Source organism: Coturnix japonica, chromosome 4 (assembly GCF_001577835.2).
Source record: "Coturnix japonica isolate 7356 chromosome 4, Coturnix japonica 2.1, whole genome shotgun sequence".
NCBI classification, from domain to species: domain Eukaryota; kingdom Metazoa; phylum Chordata; class Aves; order Galliformes; family Phasianidae; genus Coturnix; species Coturnix japonica.
In genome coordinates, this window is record NC_029519.1 from 67,809,603 (window position 1) to 67,829,042 (window position 19,440).

Below are 19,440 nucleotides of genomic sequence, written 5' to 3' on the forward strand. Positions count from 1 at the left end.
AGAAGCCTTTCTTATTCTTCTTTGCACCCCTTGCCAAGTCCAGTTTAATCTGAGCCTTGGCCTTCCTGACCCAGTCTTTACACATCCTAGCAGCATTCCAGTACTCCTTTCAGGGTACCTGTCCCTGCTTGCACTGCCTTACATATGTCCAGCTGGCTTCTAATAGTTACATTACACTGTAGTTCCACAATGTAAACATATGTTTATATTTACAAACTTGGTAGTGACAGTTCCTACTACTGAAATATTAAGGGTGATTTAGTATAAAAAGTAGAACAGATCTGTGTGCTGAGGATGTAGTCATATTATTTAGAGATAATTTAGTTTGCCAAGTAAGCCAGTGAGCCTTGCAGTAAAACAAAGCAGAATTGGATTACTTGCTATTATTAAATGTAATTTCACCTTGTTTAGGAAAGAAATGGTTTCTCTCTAATGCTTTGCTAAAGCTTTACAAATTAAAATGCTACTGTTGCTCCCATGGCCAATCTGTTTAATTTACAATTCACTTGTGCAGTAGCTCAAAGAATAATTGTATAAGTTATATCAATTAATTTTATAGGAAAATGAAACCACCTGTAGCTGTTATGTCACAAGTTAGAGTTTAATAGTGGTTTTCTTTTGGGATTGTTTTCAGTTCTTGCTTTCAGATCAGTAATATCCACAGTTCTTTGTTTTAGATCAAAGGAAGAACACAGGCTTCTAGGAGCAAGTCAGAGTCAGAAGGTGAAAACAAAGAAAATGACAATAATAATAAAAATAATAAAATCCCATTCTAGAGCCTAGAATAAGACAACTAAAATGAGGAACTCAACTCTAGATGTTTATAGCCATGGCATTATTTTGGTGTAATTTACTTCAATGTATGAGACCAAGCAATCAGCATCCTGGATATCATATTTTCACCCTGGATTATTAACCTAAGATATCTTTTCTACAGAAGTGTTGATTTTTATTTTTTTTATTTTTTTTAACTTTCTTTGACTGTATTCACATACAGTCATCGAAGATCTAGGGCACTTAGTGTAACTATTAAAGATGATATATGAAATCTGACAAATTTCATGTTAGGTAATTACATTCTGCATAGGTCTTTTGTCTAGAGAAAGTTCTCCTGCAATTTTGGTAGGATAAGTGATCTGCTACTGCAGTATTGTGCTTTTCAGTAGCTGCAGCACTGGAGAGATAAACAAAGTAATTTTGTATATTTGCCTCATTTTTCTTTTTTCTCTTATGAAATTACATGGTATTGTGTGTTTATCTGTATCAGCCTAAGCAGAAATTGTTACATTCAGAAGTATGAATTCTTTTACCCTGTATATAATTCTTGAAAGGATCTGTGTAAATTGATCACTTCTCCTAATTCTGAGAATATTTTCCACTGGCCACAGCTTTTTTCTTTAGATACAAGTTTTTCTGTGTTGAAAACTGAAGATTATTGCCTGTGAACAGATATCTTACTAGCTAGCTAATAGGAGGATTAAATTCATTATCAGCCAGATAACTTGCCTAATAAACTCACTGACCTCAACAAGGAAATGAAGATTATGAATTCAGCTGACCTGCACATAGATGTCCTTCCTATGTTTATTTGACAGTTTTTTTCTCTTCTGGCTGACTGACATTTCCCTCTGGAAAAAGAGAGCAGAGAACGAAGGACAACTAATTAATACTTTTTAGATTTTTTTTCTTTTTTTCTTATTTTGATTTGTCAACTATTTTCAGCCAGTTTTAAGAAAAAAATACCGCATAGTTTCTAATGAACTATTACTGCTAACCAATCAAAGCTTCCCTCCCCCGCCCTGGAAACTGCTTCCAATACTGGTCAGATGTATTCATTTGAGGAAAATGGTATAATTCAAGTCAATTGATGAGTAATGATATATCCTCATCATTAAAACTATTTTCAGTTTTGGTCAGTTCCAGTCCAAATTAGACAGTAGCAGATACAGGGTGTGCATATAGGAGAGAAAGGGAAATCAAAGTATAAAGAGCACTTTTTGAGCCACTGTACAAGCAGATGTCGAAAACAAAGTATGGTGGAAAGACATTAATTACTTGAATGTATTTTAGATCATATATATGTGTTTTGTTTTTTTTTACTGTCATGTACGAGTGTCAAAAATTGAATACAAGAATTTACAAATGATAATCAAAACTCCTTGTAAAATTAAAGCTGTAAAATGAAATTTCCTATTTTTATTGCATCAATTACACTGTCAGACAAGAATTTACTGGAATTAAACTAAATCATCAATGTATTTAAGTTATCGGTTAATACCTGATAATTTTGAAAGAACTGTTTAATCATATACAATTAAAGGGAAAGTTTACACCCTAATACACAACTGAAAGAATTAATAGTTACCTATTTTTAGTATTTCAAATGTTTATTCCTTATGTGTTCTATTCATAGCATCCTACATGTTATTCTGAAGCATTTGCTACTTTTAGTGATGTGTTACATTGGGTAGATTATTGTTGTGTTTTTGTTTTTTTAAATGGCAGATCTTACCTGCTTTAAAATTATTAAAATTTAGTTTCCCACACATAAGCTTTATAAAGAACATTTCCAAAAATTCAGAAATACACAGCAATCAAAGTGGAGGTGTCATATCCACAGTCAGTTTATCTACCCCAGCCTTTGAGAAGCAGCACGGTCATGCATCACAATGCAAGATGGACTCCTCTGTTGCTGTGAAGCAGCAGATCAACCTCATGGTCTGTTTTTTTCTGTAGGGATTCATCAGTAATTTGGAATGTTCCATTTTGTGGCTTAGGTACTTTTTTTGTTTGTTTGTTACAACTTATTAAAGAATCACTAGGCAGTTTATGCAAACTTATATATTGCTAAGTCAGCACCAGAATGCATCACAATGTCCAAAATGGATGAGGGAGTTAAAGACTGACAATGACCCAGAACAGTGTTTGGATATCATAAGCTGTCTGCTGATGTTTCACTGCTTCATGTAAAGGATGGTGTTTTCCTTCATATCCTGGAGAGGGCACTGAGGAAAAAATTACTTTGAACAGCTTTTAAGATTTTCTCATTCTGTCAATACAGGCAACCCATAGACTTAGCATAAAAATATTTTTTTTAGAAATATGGCTCAAAATAGGAAGCGAGAGGTAGAAGTTAAACTTGGCTATGAATTTAGGAAGTGATCAGAATACAAAGAGGTGTCTCATTTAACTAATTTGAGACAAAGATAAAAGTAAATGGTAATGTAAAGAAGGAGAAAAGGAAGAGAACTTTACATGAAAATACATTAAATACTGATAATACAAGAAAAATGCAGATGAGGTCACTGAATTTGGGTTGATATCTTTTGATTGTATGCTTTCCTACAAAAAATCACTAGCTTTACTGATGAATAGGAAGAGGAACTGATTTTCAGTTTCAGAATATATGTAAATAATTTAGAACTCGTGACATTTTAGTATTAAATACCTAGAACAGTAAAATCAGAGGATATTGTTGGCTATATGTTGCATAGATTAAACCTAAAAAGAACTGAAGTACAAATGTGATTTCCCAATAAGTAAAAGTATTCAGCTTCTAGAGCCCTGTCTATGGGTAAAAATATGTGATTTGTTATTGTAATTCAACAAAGATAGCCTTCAAGGAAAAGCAAAAAAAAAGTTGGTTGTCAATTGGAAATTATATTTTTTCTTTCTTTTTGTGGCAGACTATAAAAAGATCATTAATGTTACAATTTATTATCTAGAATTAAAATGTAATAGTTGTCTGACCAAAAGTAAATGTTTTTAAGCTTCTCAAGAAGTTCTTAGGAATTGTTTTGAATGGAAAGTGTTAAGTCATCTAAGATTAGCAGTCACTCTCACACCTTGTTAAAGAGATTGCTTTCAATGTTAGAAGTTATGTGTTCCTTTAGTAAAATTTTTTTTTTTTTTTTTTGAGAGAGTTCCCTTCACTTCATGCTGGTGCCTTGTAAACCAGTGGGCATGATTTAGTTAAATGGTTAGGACAGGCACCAGATTGGCATTTGGGTCTAACCTTACACTGTTTACACATGTGCTGCATAAATATGCTTCAGAGCCTATTATTTACACTGGGTACTCTCTTGGTAGTCATGTTAGTAAACACAGGGCAATTAATTTTATACAGACTGAACAATAAATCAGCTGGCATCATAAGCCTCTTTTCTCATCCCCTGATGCATTGCCTGGGCACGATATTCCCAGTAGCTGTTGAAAATGCCTAATTCCCATGTCTATGAATCAGTTTGTGGTTCGGCACTTCATGGTTCTTGTTCTTAGACAGAAAAGCGCTGTTTTGTTCTTCAATCAATAAATAATACATTCTCCCTGGCTGCAGAATGGGGATTTGGGCAGTGCATGTCTCCTTGACACCACTATATTGTGCTGGGTCTAGGCACTGATCGTGCTGACATGCATTTCTTTAATTTTCAGTCTTATTTCCACTAAAGATCTTAATTAAATACTGGTGATGTATAAGACAGTGGGGACAGTGCTTCCTTGCACATTACATCTTTTGATACAGAGGGCAGGGATTTTCTGACTTGCAGCATTCAGCATGTGTGAGATGTCTGTCTCTAGTAAACTGTCATCTGTCATATTTAACCAAACTTGTGCTAAAATAAGCTGGGGAAAGACTGCAAAACTCAGAGAAGCCTGGGTCTGGAAGCAGTGGAGCTTCCAGCAGAACTGACAGCAGCGTGCTCCCTCGTGCAAGTTCTCAGGGAACGTTTCTTCTTGGCACCGGCACAGCAAAGTCTGCACTTCTGGCACAGATGTTCCTCCAACAGCTCTGAAGTAAGGCTGCCTGCTGGATACCATGCTATGCCCGGGGGTTAGTGGTACATCTCAGCCTCTCAAATTGACTCACCTCTGATGAAATCCAGCACGTAAAGAAACAAGAGATGTGGGGCTTTAACTGATAATTCTGTCTCAGCTAGGGTGGCTGGTGAACTGCCACAGCCCAGCGCAGCGTCGCTTGGCACTGCTGCAACTTTCTTCAAAGCAAACTATTGGTAAAATCCTCTTGTTTCCCTCTGATCACAAGCTGGTGTGACAACTGGAATGATTTGCCTGTTGGAAGAATGTTGACTCTAGAGTGGGAGTCGGAGGGACTGCAAACAGTGGGTATTGTTGTGATTATATTTGCATCTCTGAAGCTGCTTCATTTGCTGGGACTGATTGATTTTTCTGAAGGTAAAGTGGTCACTTGCAGTTTGTGCTGTTTCTAGGTGTGGTATCTGATCTGCTAAAATAGACTTAGAGAGCATCAGGTATAAAAGCTGTGAAATGAAAATGCTTGGAAAGAGAAAATAGCAGTCAGACTAAAAATCTAATATTGTTCCTGCTGCTTTTACTTTGTTATTGTAAAACAGGAGTAGATGTTAGTTAGATGCTAGCATCAGGTTGGAATTTTACAAAGAATTAAAAAAGATGAAAGCAGAGAACGTAGCATTTATCTGTCAGTTGCTTTGAAAGCTGTTCACTGCCAGACAACTTGGTGCATTAAGTGAATCTTAGCTCAGTTCATGTTTATAACACTGTTTTTCTGATTTATGCATTTAGAGGTGTGATCTGACGGCATCTGTGTTTTAGATCAGTTTCATAGATGAATGCAAAACACCACTATTACAGGATAAGTAATATAGGTACAGCTATAGGAACATATCTGTTTTATACTTTCCCAAATAAATAAAGCTCATATGGCTATTGTGTATGTTTTATACTCATATATGCATAATTAAGATATGTTTTTTAAATTCCTGTTTGGTTGCTCAGATTCCTGTCTGCTCCCTACTTTATGGACCATATCATTTCATCTACTCTCACAGAAGACTTCACAATCATTTTAATAGGAATTTTATCTGTATACAAATGGTGTGGTTTTTAATACTTGTTTTATTGAAATAGGCTGTTTTGGCTTAATGTTTTTGAACTTTTGAACAAAATTTCTTAGTGTGTACTGCTGTAGTAAACAGAAACCATTTACTCACTAAAACATTTGCTCAGAAAATACTTGCTTTTCTCAGTGTATTAGTACATGTGAACCAAAACCAATCCTTTTTGCTATGCAATAGCTTTCAAGTCAGAAACAGATAGCTAGGGAGAGCACTCCAGTTTTCTGAAGCATTAACTTTTCATCATGGAATAGGATCTTTGCTGGATGCAGATTCACATCATCACCTCATAAAATTGTTCAGTGTGCTGATAAAATGTGAAATCTTTAACACAGCACTTCTATAGTTATTGAACTATTGAAGTAAATCATCCTTAAAAGCATATGTGGAGACAATGTATAAATGTTGCTATTTTTTTATACAATGCATTTCTTGTGGAATTGAGGTATTTTTTGAATTCTAAACAATGAGTAATTTTTCTCATAATGCACACTTTTTATTTCTTCATGCTCTTGGTGTGTAGCATTTTTAACACCTAAAAATTCCTCTTATCTTTTAACTTCTACTTCATTGTGCATGGTAACATAATTTATAGACAAATAACTATAAAGTTGTTTTTTTTTTTTAGCAGATATTTCCATCTTAACTTTTCACAACATTCCATTGTCAATAAGTCTGGAAAATGCTTCATGTAATTTCAACTACATCAACTTCAAAAAAGAAACCACCAAAACAACATAAACAAACAAACAAACAAAAGCAACCAAAAAAACAAGACCACCACCAACAAAACATTGAACAGTATAGTGATTTTAACATAAATGTAAGTTGAACAGAATATTAACTGAAATGCAACTTTCTCTGCTTATATGGCCATTATCTACATTTTTCCTTACATAATACATTCGTATGTACCTAGTGACATAAAAACAAACCTTTAAATGTAAAAAGATTAAACATTACAAGGTATTGTGGGTATATTAAGAACATCTTCAGTGTGAATAGCTCCAGTGTCTCAGAGGATTTCCAGTTCCCCTAAGGCTGATGTAGTGTATTTAACTCTTCCATGCTGGGGTGCTGCCATTACCATTAAACAAGAATACTGCCCGAGATGATGAGGGATTACCTATAAGATGATCAGAACAAGTGGCTTGTTGTTTTCACACTGAAATGCCAGGCTTGCTGTTGATGTGCGAAGAGGACCATGGTTGAATGGTCAAGGTTGATCTTGAAACCAAAATGGGCATTGAACCCTCCCCATCTACCCCATAGAGGCTGAAACAAATCTTCTGTAAGTAGGCTTTCTGATATCTTAATGTACTTGTCTTAATAACTCAGATATTTGACTTGTTTCAAAAATATCACTGACAGGGAGTCCCAGTAAAGGGCACAGAATACAGATACAGGACGAATCTTTAGTTGCTAATACGTTAATGCTCCACAGATTTTAATGAAGTTGTGATGATGTTTTATGCAACTTTCTACCAGCAGAGTAGGAAACTGCAGCAGCTTGCTTATTGTTTATTTTTATAGTTATTTACAGTTTGCTACAAACTACTCTGTTTTTTCCATGCAAACACTTTCAGGTTTATATATTTTAAAAAGATAAATAGTATAAAATATCTCATGGAAAAAACTCTTCTTCAACTCAACAATGGGAAATATTTTACCTACTATGACTCTTCCTCAGATATCTCTTCTGCAAAAGTGTTTTCAGCTGTGGTGGACAGCCACCCTCCTTCACTTTACAGAGGGAAAGGGGTTTTGGTGAACATGAGCTTGACTGCCCACACTCTTCCATGGGGATGTTAGATGAATCCAGGCAACCTGCACAGTTCTATTACAGTGTTGAGTGTTTGACGGGATGGGGAATCTGACTTGATCCTATGTTCTTACCTAGGGACCATTTTCTGCTACTTCATCCCTCTTTTACTTAGGAGTTCAGAAGTAGAACAGAGGATCAGTGCACCAGATACAGAGGTAAAGAATCTACCAGAAGCTTGGAGGGGAGAGACTGGAAAAATAAAGAATTTCCTTTATTTATATTTGCGTGCAGAGAATATTTGTCATGTGATAGCAATATCAGAGAGCTGCATAATCAAAGTCTTTAATGAGGCACACTTTGTACTTCCTCCTTCACTATACATTGATTATGTTTTTAAGTATAACATGCCATATAGAAATGTTTTGTGAACATAACAAAACAGCATTGTAATCTATTCCACACCCTACTATTCCCACTCTTTTGTTTCCACTGAGTTCTATTTTCAAAGCTTGCTGTTATCTTTTAAGTGCTTATTCAGGTGTATCTTTGATGTGTGGTTGGCCCACAGTTTTATACATCTTTGAACTGAAAGAGGGCTAAGTAGAATTACTTGAGGCTCAGTTTCTCTTATGGTGATGCAATAAGAGCAATTCACTTACAGTTATCAGGGAACATATCTGTATGCAAAGTCACATTTGAGAGTAAACTAAGTATTGTTGCTGTGGTTAGAATCTGGAAATAGGAGAGTTACATTCTTTAAGGGTAGTTGTCTGTCTTCTAGATGGAAAGGTACGGAAAGACCAATTTTTCTTTCTGTGTTGAATGGACAGAAATCCAGGAGATGTGTCAGTGCATTTGAGCTGATTTGTTCTGTCACACTAACATGCTGAAATGTGTCCTCTTTTCTAGCTACTCTGGACTCAAATACCTAAAAGCACAGTGAAGATAAGCTTAGGTCTGTCTGCAACCATCTGTGTTAACATGTTGTAAGTTACCCTTACATTTTAGTAAAAACAGGAAGGTTTAAAATATTGCCTCAAGTTCATCATTACTCTCCCCTTGTAGTAAATGAATGACATTACTAAATCTGTGTGAGGATGGCAGTCAAAGTATGAGATTCTCCACTGAATTTAATATCCAAAAACTCTAATCAGTATGGTATCCATGCTACTGTATGTCCATATCACTCTAAATTTGAAGTTTGGATACTATATATAAAGATTGGGAAGGTATGCTTAATACATGCTGTAAACAGTCTCCTGTTACAAGTACAGCTTGTGTAACCTTCACGAGTGTTTCTGGAAGGATCAGGTACTAATTATATATATATTTTTTACTGTAGATAAACCACGTATGTTTAGTGTGCACTCACCCACTGTGCTAGAACTACTCTCTGGCTCAGGATCACACAGTATATCTTCATCCTGTCTTGGGGAAGACACCTGTTGGCCACCCTGCTCTGGGAGGGCCCTTCTTCTCAATTACTTGGTCCTCCTTTTGAGTTCCCAGCCTTGATTTTTCTGCAAGAAGTTTTTCTTAGTGATGCTCAATTTAGCTTGAGGGACTGACTATTTTGAAGGAGTTAGGACAGTTTCTCTTTGTGATCCTCTCTGCAAAGACATGGTTACTTTTGAGCATTTTCTGAGTTTTCATTCAAGAAATGCTGAATATTTATCTTAAGGAGATCATTCAGGCGATGTCTTGGTTTTTACCACCTTTTACTCCAGACTTGATCAGATGCCTCTATCTCAGGATGATTTTACCATAATTGTTCACATAGATTCTGAATACCTATGTTGAGTACAAACACATCTGTGAAACAACTGCAATATAATTAACACCTGCAGTAGAAAAACAAGGGACTAGGGCTTATCGGAGCATACCAAATCCAGCCCTTCATCTTGCTGTTACAAGATTTTAAAACAAATAGATTCTTTACAGCAAAGAAAATCTGAAGATGAAGAAAAGAATGCCCAGAAAACACTCAGAATTCAAGCGTAATAGCTCCAAGAACCACTGCTGGCTAAAACTGTATGTATTTTGAAAGGGAAGAATGTAGTTTCTCCCAGAACATAAGGACAAACACCTCAAAGAGAGGCAAGTAAAATATATTTAGTATGTGTAACAAAGACTGCATCTAATTGTGGATGCCAGAAACTTCCTACAGAATACCCTGTAACTTATTTTCTCTCTGCATGCTGCCATTGCTTCAGGCTGGTTTTAAAACATAGCTCCACATAAAGTATTTCATTTTATGATGACAGAGATTTGCTGTGACAATGTATGCTTCTGAAACATAACTACATGCAGTCAGCTGAGTTAAGGTGAGGAGAGAAAAGCATTGCTTCCGTACTTCGGGGCTGAGAATCTGGAAGGCTTTACTGTTAGAATGTGATGTTTGCAGGCATAAATAATGATAGTCTAATGTGGCATTAAAGAACCAGATTAAATATGTACAACTGTAGAATATATATATATCCATAATTGTGTTTTAATGTAGGAGTAATATACTTGCCTTTGGACTCTTGAAATCTTAAACTATCTACTCCATCTTTGACACAATTTTCAACCAGAATTTTTTCATCTTTGATGTCAATGAAAACACATTGATACTCAATTAAATCTTAGGTATTTATATCTCTGAGTTATGTGCAGATCTCAATGAAGCATCAAGACCTACACAGCAGTTGAATATGCTCCACATAATGAGAAAATGATAACATTAAAACAATTATGCTATACTTTTACTATTCATTATGCATTTTAGTTCATAGTAAATATTCTTATGGAATTGTCTTTGAGAAAAATCGTAAAAGCAGTTATAAAGCTGAATTTGCCATGTTTGGGCTCTCGTGCTGTAGCAGCATGAACAAACACATACCAGGCTCTTTGAGTTACAGAAAAGTAATATGCCCTTCTGAAGGCTGTAGTCTGTGTATGTTTTTAACTACCATAACAGTAGATTGAATGCATTTATATATATATCTGTGTGCATTGGTTGAAGAGAGAAATAAGATGAAATTAAGACTTTGTGTATCAAATTCTGGCACTAAGTAACTTTAAAGAGCGATGTTATACCAAAGAAGCAACTGTATAATGAAAAGTCAGACAAGTTCTTGGTGTTTTTTACTTTACTTTTTACTTTACATATATATGTACATATATATATGTGTGTGTGTGTGTGTTATTATTGATCAAATTATTATTTTCCTATAAAATATTTGATTACTAAATAGTTGATATTTCCATATTAGAATAGCAGGCTGTTTGGCAGATTGAATATTTTATACTTGCTTTTAAATGGATGGATGGATTCCATATGTGGAATTATCTGATTTTCAGATGTTGATTTAAATAAACTGAACTTGAATATTTCTGAGAGACATCTGTCCATGTCCTCGTGCATTGTATTTTCAGCCTTCCTCTAATCATATAAGCAGTGAATGATACCATATAAAACAAGGCATTGTTCAGGCTCTTCAAAGTAAGAAGAAGGGATATTGATCAAAGTTCACTGAAATGAGTCAAGATGAAGTGCAGCAGTTGACTTTTGTGTTGCTCCTAAAGGTAGTTTGTTCCTTGCAGATAAAGCTGCTGGGCTTGGAGTGGGATAGAGGAATTAGAGGAGAGAAGCAGTGGTTGAGAAGGGAATAATAAGGTCTAGCCAAGCAAATCAGTTTCAAGGCAAAGTGCTGGTTCATCTTGGCTGAATCTGCAAAACAAAGCTGTAATGTTTGGCCTATGTACTAGTGGTTTGAATTCTTTCCTTTTCTTTGTATTGTAAATTTTTTTAGATACCTATATTTCTCAGTACAAGATTGAGTTCTGGATTTGGCACATCATCATGGAATTTGAACTAAGCCAAATTTATTAGGTCGGTATATTTACTGCAAGGTTTTTTTTTTTTTTCTGAAGCAGTAACAAGAATCCTTCTCTCAGATAGCAACAGTAGAATATATTCCTCTTGAAGAGAAATGTCATTGAATTTTTTGACAAATGAGCAGGCAGGGGTACTGTTTACACTGAAATGTTTACAGTTGTGTTCTACTGGTTTTTGATGTTTTTTACCTAAGCAGGAGTGAACATTATCCTTAGATAACCTACATTCAGCTTTTCCCTGTATTTCTTAAATAGGTTGACTTGTTTATAACATGCTTCATTATTTTTCTGTTACATGAGTACCAATTATCAGCAACTTCATTTACATAATTAGAAGATTTGACACTAAATTGTTAGAAAGCTGGTTTGGTATTTGGGAACTCTCATTATGATTCCCTTCCTTTGTGACCTTTGGGTCTAGAAAATGGTGGAAATTATACTAGTTAGCTCACAAACTGTTTTAAAGAAAAGTAGATGAGAAGATACTTTAGATGCTGGAGTAGTGAGGCCATATGACATGCATGTATGCAGATCCCTTATAATCACGCTGTCGAAACTTGGAGTCCAAGATTGAAATGTGATTGTGATGATAGCTATGAATAGCTTCAAAATGCTTCAAGACTTTTTATACATAAGGCCTTCTGAATCCAACCAGAAAAGTTCTGGCAGTAACCAATAGTCCGCTTTATTCTTTACCATTAATGATTTCTATTTTGTTGTTGAGTAAGTGGGTAATTACATCTCAGATTCTAATAAGTGATCACTATAAGAATTTTACTTTAGTATAGTAAGCATCTCCTGTTGAACACCTGTATCCTTTCTTCATCTGTTTCATATTGCCTATTCTTTCTAAGCAATAATAGATTTAAAAATGGCTTCCTTATTTATTACAAATAGTATTTATTTATTTATGCTTATATGTAATGGATTCCTTTGTGATACATATAGTATATATAACACATGTATCACATATGTAGTGAAATATATATTGCAAATAACCTTAGAATGTCTTCATTTTATGGTGTAATAAATGAAAGTAGACAGATATGAAGAATTTCATAAATTGCAAATAACAATAAGAAATATTTGTTGCTTTTTATTTCCTTATAAATATTTCAAACTACAGGTCCTATTTCTGCATCTCTCATTCATTATATGCTTTTAATACAACAAATTTGTAAGGTACATGGATTTTGAATTTCAATACAATATAATCTGATAGGAAATTGTGAAGAATTTCTATAGGATTCTCTTTTTTCCAAGGAATATAGGAAATATATTTCATTCTAATTTAATACTGTAATATAAATAATAAATTGAGAATATTATGTAATTTGATGTTGCAGATAGACCTCTGGAGTTATGGAATCACTAAGGATGGGATCTTCTTTGTTTTATTTCAATAATGACACAATGCAAATACTTTATTTCTGTTATATTTCAGTAATTAATAGTATGGTTTAAATTGCTGGGGGGGGGGTTGCGAAAAAAAAAGGAGATCTTGTTTTCATTTATTTCTCCTTCCTCTGGGCAATTTTTCATTCTCATTACTGGAATCACTAAACTGAGCCCAATCAATTAGCTCGGAATAATTGTTTTGGGATTGTATTCAGCCCCTGATCTTCAGATATAGCAGAAAACTAACTTTTCTGCTCACTTTCTTTTCTCAGATGAACAAATCTAATGCACTGGACTACATAAAATTCCAACTGATTTCTTCAGAGATGGAACATGTCCACCACTTTATTTTATCTCAAAATATTATGCAAAATATTATGCAAATATTATGCCAAATATAGCAGTCAAAACAAAAGTATAGGTTGTTTTCATCAAAATACTACCAATAAATGGATGCTTCACTGTGTACCCATATATCACCATGCATTTGTGGTTTTGGATTTTTTTCCAAATAGAGATGGAAATGCTGAAAATAGTGTCATTGCAAGCTTTTATTCAGATCTCTTTCATCTGTGCCAGGTTAAACAAGAATCTCATGAACACTTGAACAGAAGTGTCTGAAAAGTCATAATTAAGTAAAATTCTTAGTACCAGTTTTTTCCTTTTATGAAATTTACTGATTAGTGCAATTATGCATTATTTGTGTAACCGGAGGCTGTAGTCATGTCTATACCATTGATTATTATTTAAAAAAGCTAGAGAGCATCTGGCCAAATGCTTTACAGTTCAGAGATCGCTTCTGTTTGTACAGATTGGGAAGCAGATGGTGAGAATGCAAGTGGGTCTGGGGGCTGCAGTCTCATTTATACTTCTCTGCTGCTCAGAAGAAGCAGCAGGTCAATATTTATTGCAGCTCACCTTTTCTTTACTCTCCAGAGCATCTCTAATCATCTGATGGGAGGGGGAGATTCCATGCCATGCTTGCCTGAATAGACAGCAGGACAGAACTACTCCTTGGAGACTCAGGTCCTACTCACCTGAGTATAGGAAGAGGTAAATTAACTAACATTTGCATGCCACCAGATGCAAAGACAGGTGGAGATTTTCTGCCTCTTACATGGGTCATAATCAGACCCAGAGGCATTGTAATGGAATCATTTTCGATGCAGTGTTGAAGAATTGTGGAAGGTTTCAGAAGAAACTTCTCTGAAAATCAAAGCCAGATCGATTCATGACCCCGGGTTTTGGTCTGTGTGACCTAGTTTAGTTGCCTACCTTTGAAAATTTGGTTTAGGCATTAATGGTTCTTTGCATGCTATTTATCCGCAGCATAAAGTATTTTCATTTCTTGATGGTTTTATAACCGTTAAGTAGTTGGAAATATGATCACTCTCTTCAGTGTCATAAATCGTGGCAAAACTAAAGCATGCCCAGTTACTCAATGGATCTGGCTTCTGCTGGACTAAAGTAGGATATAGTATACTTAGATGGCCAGAAAGCTGCCTGGAAACTGCATAAAACTATTCAACAGTGAGAAAAGATTTTTATAGCTCTGTTTTTTACATAATCTCTCTCATTCTTATTTCAATAAATACAAGTCTTACCCTGCAGGCAGTAAGTAGTGTTATTTAACACCAAGTGATTCACAGTGTAGTACTACTGTACTATACAGTTGTATGTTACTGAGTGAAAAACATACCTTACTATAGTTTATTACTTTAATCCTAGTATAATTGAATTCCTAAATTAGAGCATTCTTTGTGCTTTAAACTGTATTTCAGAATGCCTAAGATAGTATAATTCTAAATATGAATGAAAAATAAGCACTGTCTCAACTTGAATATTGTAAGCAATATCATTCACATTTTCTACTATTTCTTTTCGGTTGTAGTCTTCTAGTGAAATATTCCTCTCTGTTGCAACCTTAGTTCTTAAAAAGATATCTAGAGGATTTTTCTTTTTTTTTTTTTTAACACTCTAAAAATATCAGAATGTGATCACAATTTCAGTTAAATATCAAATGTTGTAGCTTGTTTTGTGGAAGGCCAACTGATGCTAAATCTTCAATAATTGCCTTCCATTTAATGTCTGTCATTTCTTCATGTATTTTACACCAGTCAGGTATTGCTCATTCAACAGCAGCATAGAAGATAGACAGTAACTCTGAATTGACTATTGTCAAATTAGAATTGAAAGCTTAGGTGCTTTTTCGTTGATCACCACAGCTGTCACCCAGCAGTTCTCAGAAAAGCCATCTTTGTCAATTGAGGAAGACAGGGCCAGCCTCTGAGCTTTTTAGTGACACCTTTTTTTCTTGTCTTCTATGCACAGCAGCATACTGCTAAAGGGCATTTACTGGGGTGAAAAAAACTCACTACATTTCATGATGTCATGATAGTAATAGTGTTTTAATTTAATCAGTAAATAAAAGTCACATTTTTTTTCAATGCAAATATGTATAGAATTTGTTTCCTTACCTTCCTAAAATTAGTAGGATAGTAATAAAAATCAAAAAATGAGCTCATATGTTTGTGGCCTAGAAGGGTGATATTTGTGAGAAGGTTGGACTGAGATTAATTGAAGTGATTCTTCAAGATGATAAAATCTGTATGATAAGGTACTTGGATAATGAAGTAGGTGTGGGACAAAATGAATGTGCACTGGCCTTTAACAAGGAAAGTGAGATAGTAAGAACATTTGTGCCAAAGACATCACAACAATCCCATACATATGCACGATATCAATCTATTATAAAAGCTGGAGGCTACAAAATAAATGGAGTTAAGTCAAAACAGTCTCAGTATTGCTTGCAGAACCCTTCATCAGTGCTTTATACTGTTGTTGTAATAAAGAATTAAAAAAGCATCCTTGAACATGAATTATCTAAGTGCTGTAAATGTTAGCTAGAAAGGAGATAACATCACCAACAAAATATTAGCCCACAAACATCACTGGGAACTCTAATGGGAATGTATCACCTAAAAAGGGGGGAAAAAAGCAAAAACTTAATAACCTTCTAGAATTAAACTAGTTCAATTATTTGAAGAATTATCAGCACCAACTAAAAATGTACAGTTTGTCCCAATATTAGGTTTTCTGTTTTCTTTAAGCATTATGTACTTGCAAAGTGCTGCCTTACCCTCCTATATTCACTGTCTGATATGTAAGCGTCTCTGTACTATTTATGTTGTGATGCCTCATAGTAGTGGCTCCAAAGGATAAGCAGCCAGGCAGACCAACCACCAGTTAGCTGGGTAAGACTGTGCCCAGGATGGTGATTTGAACAAGAATTCTCTCTACTCTCACATCCCTGCATATTATCACATTTAAAAAATTAAGAGCTGTCTGAAAGTAATGCCTCATTTTTATTATGTTTACCATGATGTCAAGGCGATGGTGGTGGGTAGGGCATTGTTGTTTGAACCTTTCTGCCAATATTCTGTTAAATTTTGTAGCCATATGATAGAGGGACAGTCTGACATAGTGAAGTGATATAAGAAGCAAAGCCAGGACTGAATTCCCTCATGCAGAAAAATGGCACCCAGTGCATTCATCCAAGGGTTGCTGACACTTTTAGGACACCAAAAGGATATGCAGCCATATGAAGCAGTGAGTGAACGTCTTCAGCAGTGGTGATAATACATGGACTTTGCTATAAGCCAGAGTCAAAGTGACAGTTTGTGAAATAGCAACATGTGAATTCCCAATGAAGAAAAAGCTCAAGACACAGGTATAGGATATGCACTGTATTTTGGGATAGGAAAGGGGTGATCCTTCTGGATTTCCTGCAACCCAAACAAATCATCAAATCTGACTGCTGTATTGCAGTGCTGACTAAGCTGAAGGATCAAACTTCTAGAGTTAGACCAGAGAAGAAAAGAACTTATCTCCTGAACTGTGATAATGCCAGACCCCATACCAGTTTGAAGACCATGGAGCACACTGCCAGTCTTGGTTGGAATGACCTAGAGCACTCACCACATAGTTCAGATTTGGCACCTTCTAACTTCCATCTGTTTGGACTGATGAAAGATGGCTGTGTGGGCAACACTGTTCTAGTAACAATGCTGTCATAGTAGCTGTGAAACAGTGGGTCCCCTCTACTGGTACAGCTTTTTATGAGCATGACATGCAGTCTCTTGGTCATTGCTGATGAAAATGCATAGCTAATGGTGATGAGTACATTGAAAAATACTGTTTTGTAGTTGAGAATGTTCTCTGTCAGCTGGTGTTCACAGAATCACAGAATTGTAGGGTTTGGAAGGGACCTCTAAAGATCATCAAGTCCAACCCCCCTGACAAAGCAGGCTCCCCACACCATGTCACACAGGTAGGCGTCCAGGTGGGTCTTGAATATCTCCAGTGTTATTATGCTCATTGCAGATGTTGTACTTTATGGAAATAAATAGGAGCAGTTGTGAAAATAAATAGAAAGCATTACTTCCGCAGCAACTTATGTATGTGCAACAAGATGGATCAGTGATGAGTGGCGTCCCCCAGAGATCGGTGCTGGAACTAATACTTTTTTAATATATTCATCACTGACATTGGCTGTGGGGTCATATGCACCCTCAGCAAGTTTGCTGATGACACCAAGCTGTGAGGTGTGGTCAGCACACCTGAGGGACAGGATGCCATCCAGAGGGACCTAGATGGGCTTAAGTGGGCCCAGATAAACTTCGTGAAGTTTAGCAAATCCAAGTGCAATGTCTTGCACCTGGGTCAAGGCAACATCCACTACCAGTACAAGCTGGGGATTAAAGGATTGAGCATTGCCCTGCCAAAAAAGACTCAGGGGTACTGAGGCATGGCAAGTTGGACAAGAGCCAATGCTGTGCCCTCATGGAACAGGAAGTCAGCCATACCCTGGACTGAATCAAAAGGCAAGATGGCCTTCCAAAGTTCCTTCCAATTCTAGGGATTCTGTGATTTTTGTAACAAAGCAAATTTCAGACAGCTCAGACTTTTAGGAATAATATTTACAGTGTAATTTAAATGAAATTCGAGTTAAAAGGTCTAGCTGCCATTATTCCTTCTGCAGCAATTTTAAATTAGGCTTCTATGCAGAGGCATTTTAGCTGTTGTGATTAAATGAATGCAGTGAACCATAAGCATTTTTTGTTTTGTTTATTTGTTTGTTTTCTGAATACGTATTGCATGAAAAATGTATTTCTGAAAGAAGTATAGTTGTGAAGTTTTGCAGTATATGTTCAAACTAGATATCTGTCTTGTATTTTTGCCCGTTTTCATTTTCCTATGAAGAACCCTTGATAATATTCTTTGTTGAAGTCATTGGGAGTTCAGAACACTCAAGAAATGCAGAGTAAGTCCTTCTTATTGCTATCTGCAAAATAATAATCTTCAGATAATATGAATAAATTACTGTTTTTTAAAGATATGTAAAGGTCAGCTTCCACCTGTCTGTATTTTTGCAGAGGAAAATTTCCACTTGCTATTGTTAGCTTAATAGTTCCTATTAATAATGAAGCACTTTTTTGAGAGGATAAAAATAAATTGAATGTCAGAGGATTTTCAGACTCCTTTACAGATGATGCACAAATTTTATTATTTACAAAATTGCATTCTGAAAATGAGTCCTTTTAAGTGCCTTTTGGAGGCTTTTTTGTTTTATTTGTTGTTTTCAGAGAGGAGAGGGGTTTTTTTGTTGGTTTGTTTTTGTTGTTGTTTTTAGCACATAAGTGTAGTAACTGAAAGACATCTTTGGCTTAAGCCTATTCCTTAGGCAAACTGCTGTGTCACAGTGGCTGACCAGTTTAATAGCTATGAAGAAATCTACCTTGCTAGGCAATTAATTCGTAGGAAAATCACCTTTTGGCTTCTTCTGCAACCTTTAATCTTTCCTTGGTCACAGGCTAGCAAAGAAAAACAGCTTAGCAAAGGTAATTGGTTTTACAGAGCTCCCACAGGTGGAACATGGAGGCTGCCTCCCAGACATTCAGCCTATGTGTGGCCAACCACCCCCTGCCAGGAGCGTCATGGGTGAATCACCTCTGTCAGTTGTCGTTCTTCATGATTTGGAAAAACGGGATGACCTCCTGATCCTGAATTACAGTAGTGGAAGAGTTTTCAGAGAGCAGCATGAGCAAATAGTCTCTACACGTTGTGTGTTGGTTTCATTTCTCATAAGCTGGTGGCAGTCTGTCAAAGTTGGGACATGAGGATCCTCATTTTGCCACAGTAAAAGTCACCCTGTACATCTCCTGAGAGCAGCCAGCCAGTCTGATATATAATTGAATCTTACTTCCTGCCTCTCTGTGGAAAGCATTATTCATTTTTCCATCAGACTTCGTTACAAATTTGAGCTGTTTCAACAGATTTGACTGTCATTGTCCCATTCAGCTCTTTTAATCATTTCCCAATCTCCTGTCAATTATTTTCAATAAAGCAAACATAATTTGGAGTTTTACAATTCCTTTGGCATTATCCTCCTAAAGTGCAGCTGAATTAACATTAATATTTTCACACTTTTCTTCATATTTTTAA

At 35.7% G+C, this 19,440-nt stretch overlaps 1 protein-coding gene across 6 annotated transcripts in view; it reads left to right on the forward strand.

Moving 5' to 3' along the window:
- KCNIP4 (potassium voltage-gated channel interacting protein 4) overlaps positions 1–19,440 on the forward strand; it is a 372,702-nt gene that overhangs the window by 280,319 nt on the left and 72,943 nt on the right. Inside the window, exon 1 of one of the 6 annotated variants that reach the window (XM_015862838.2) lies at positions 4,810–5,193. The exons of the other annotated variants lie outside the window; for them this stretch is intronic. Coding sequence (XP_015718324.1) covers positions 5,082–5,193 — 112 coding nt within the window. The 5' untranslated portion in view covers positions 4,810–5,081. Of the gene's footprint in view, positions 1–4,809; positions 5,194–19,440 lie in introns of those variants that run through there. 6 annotated transcript variants of the gene reach the window in all.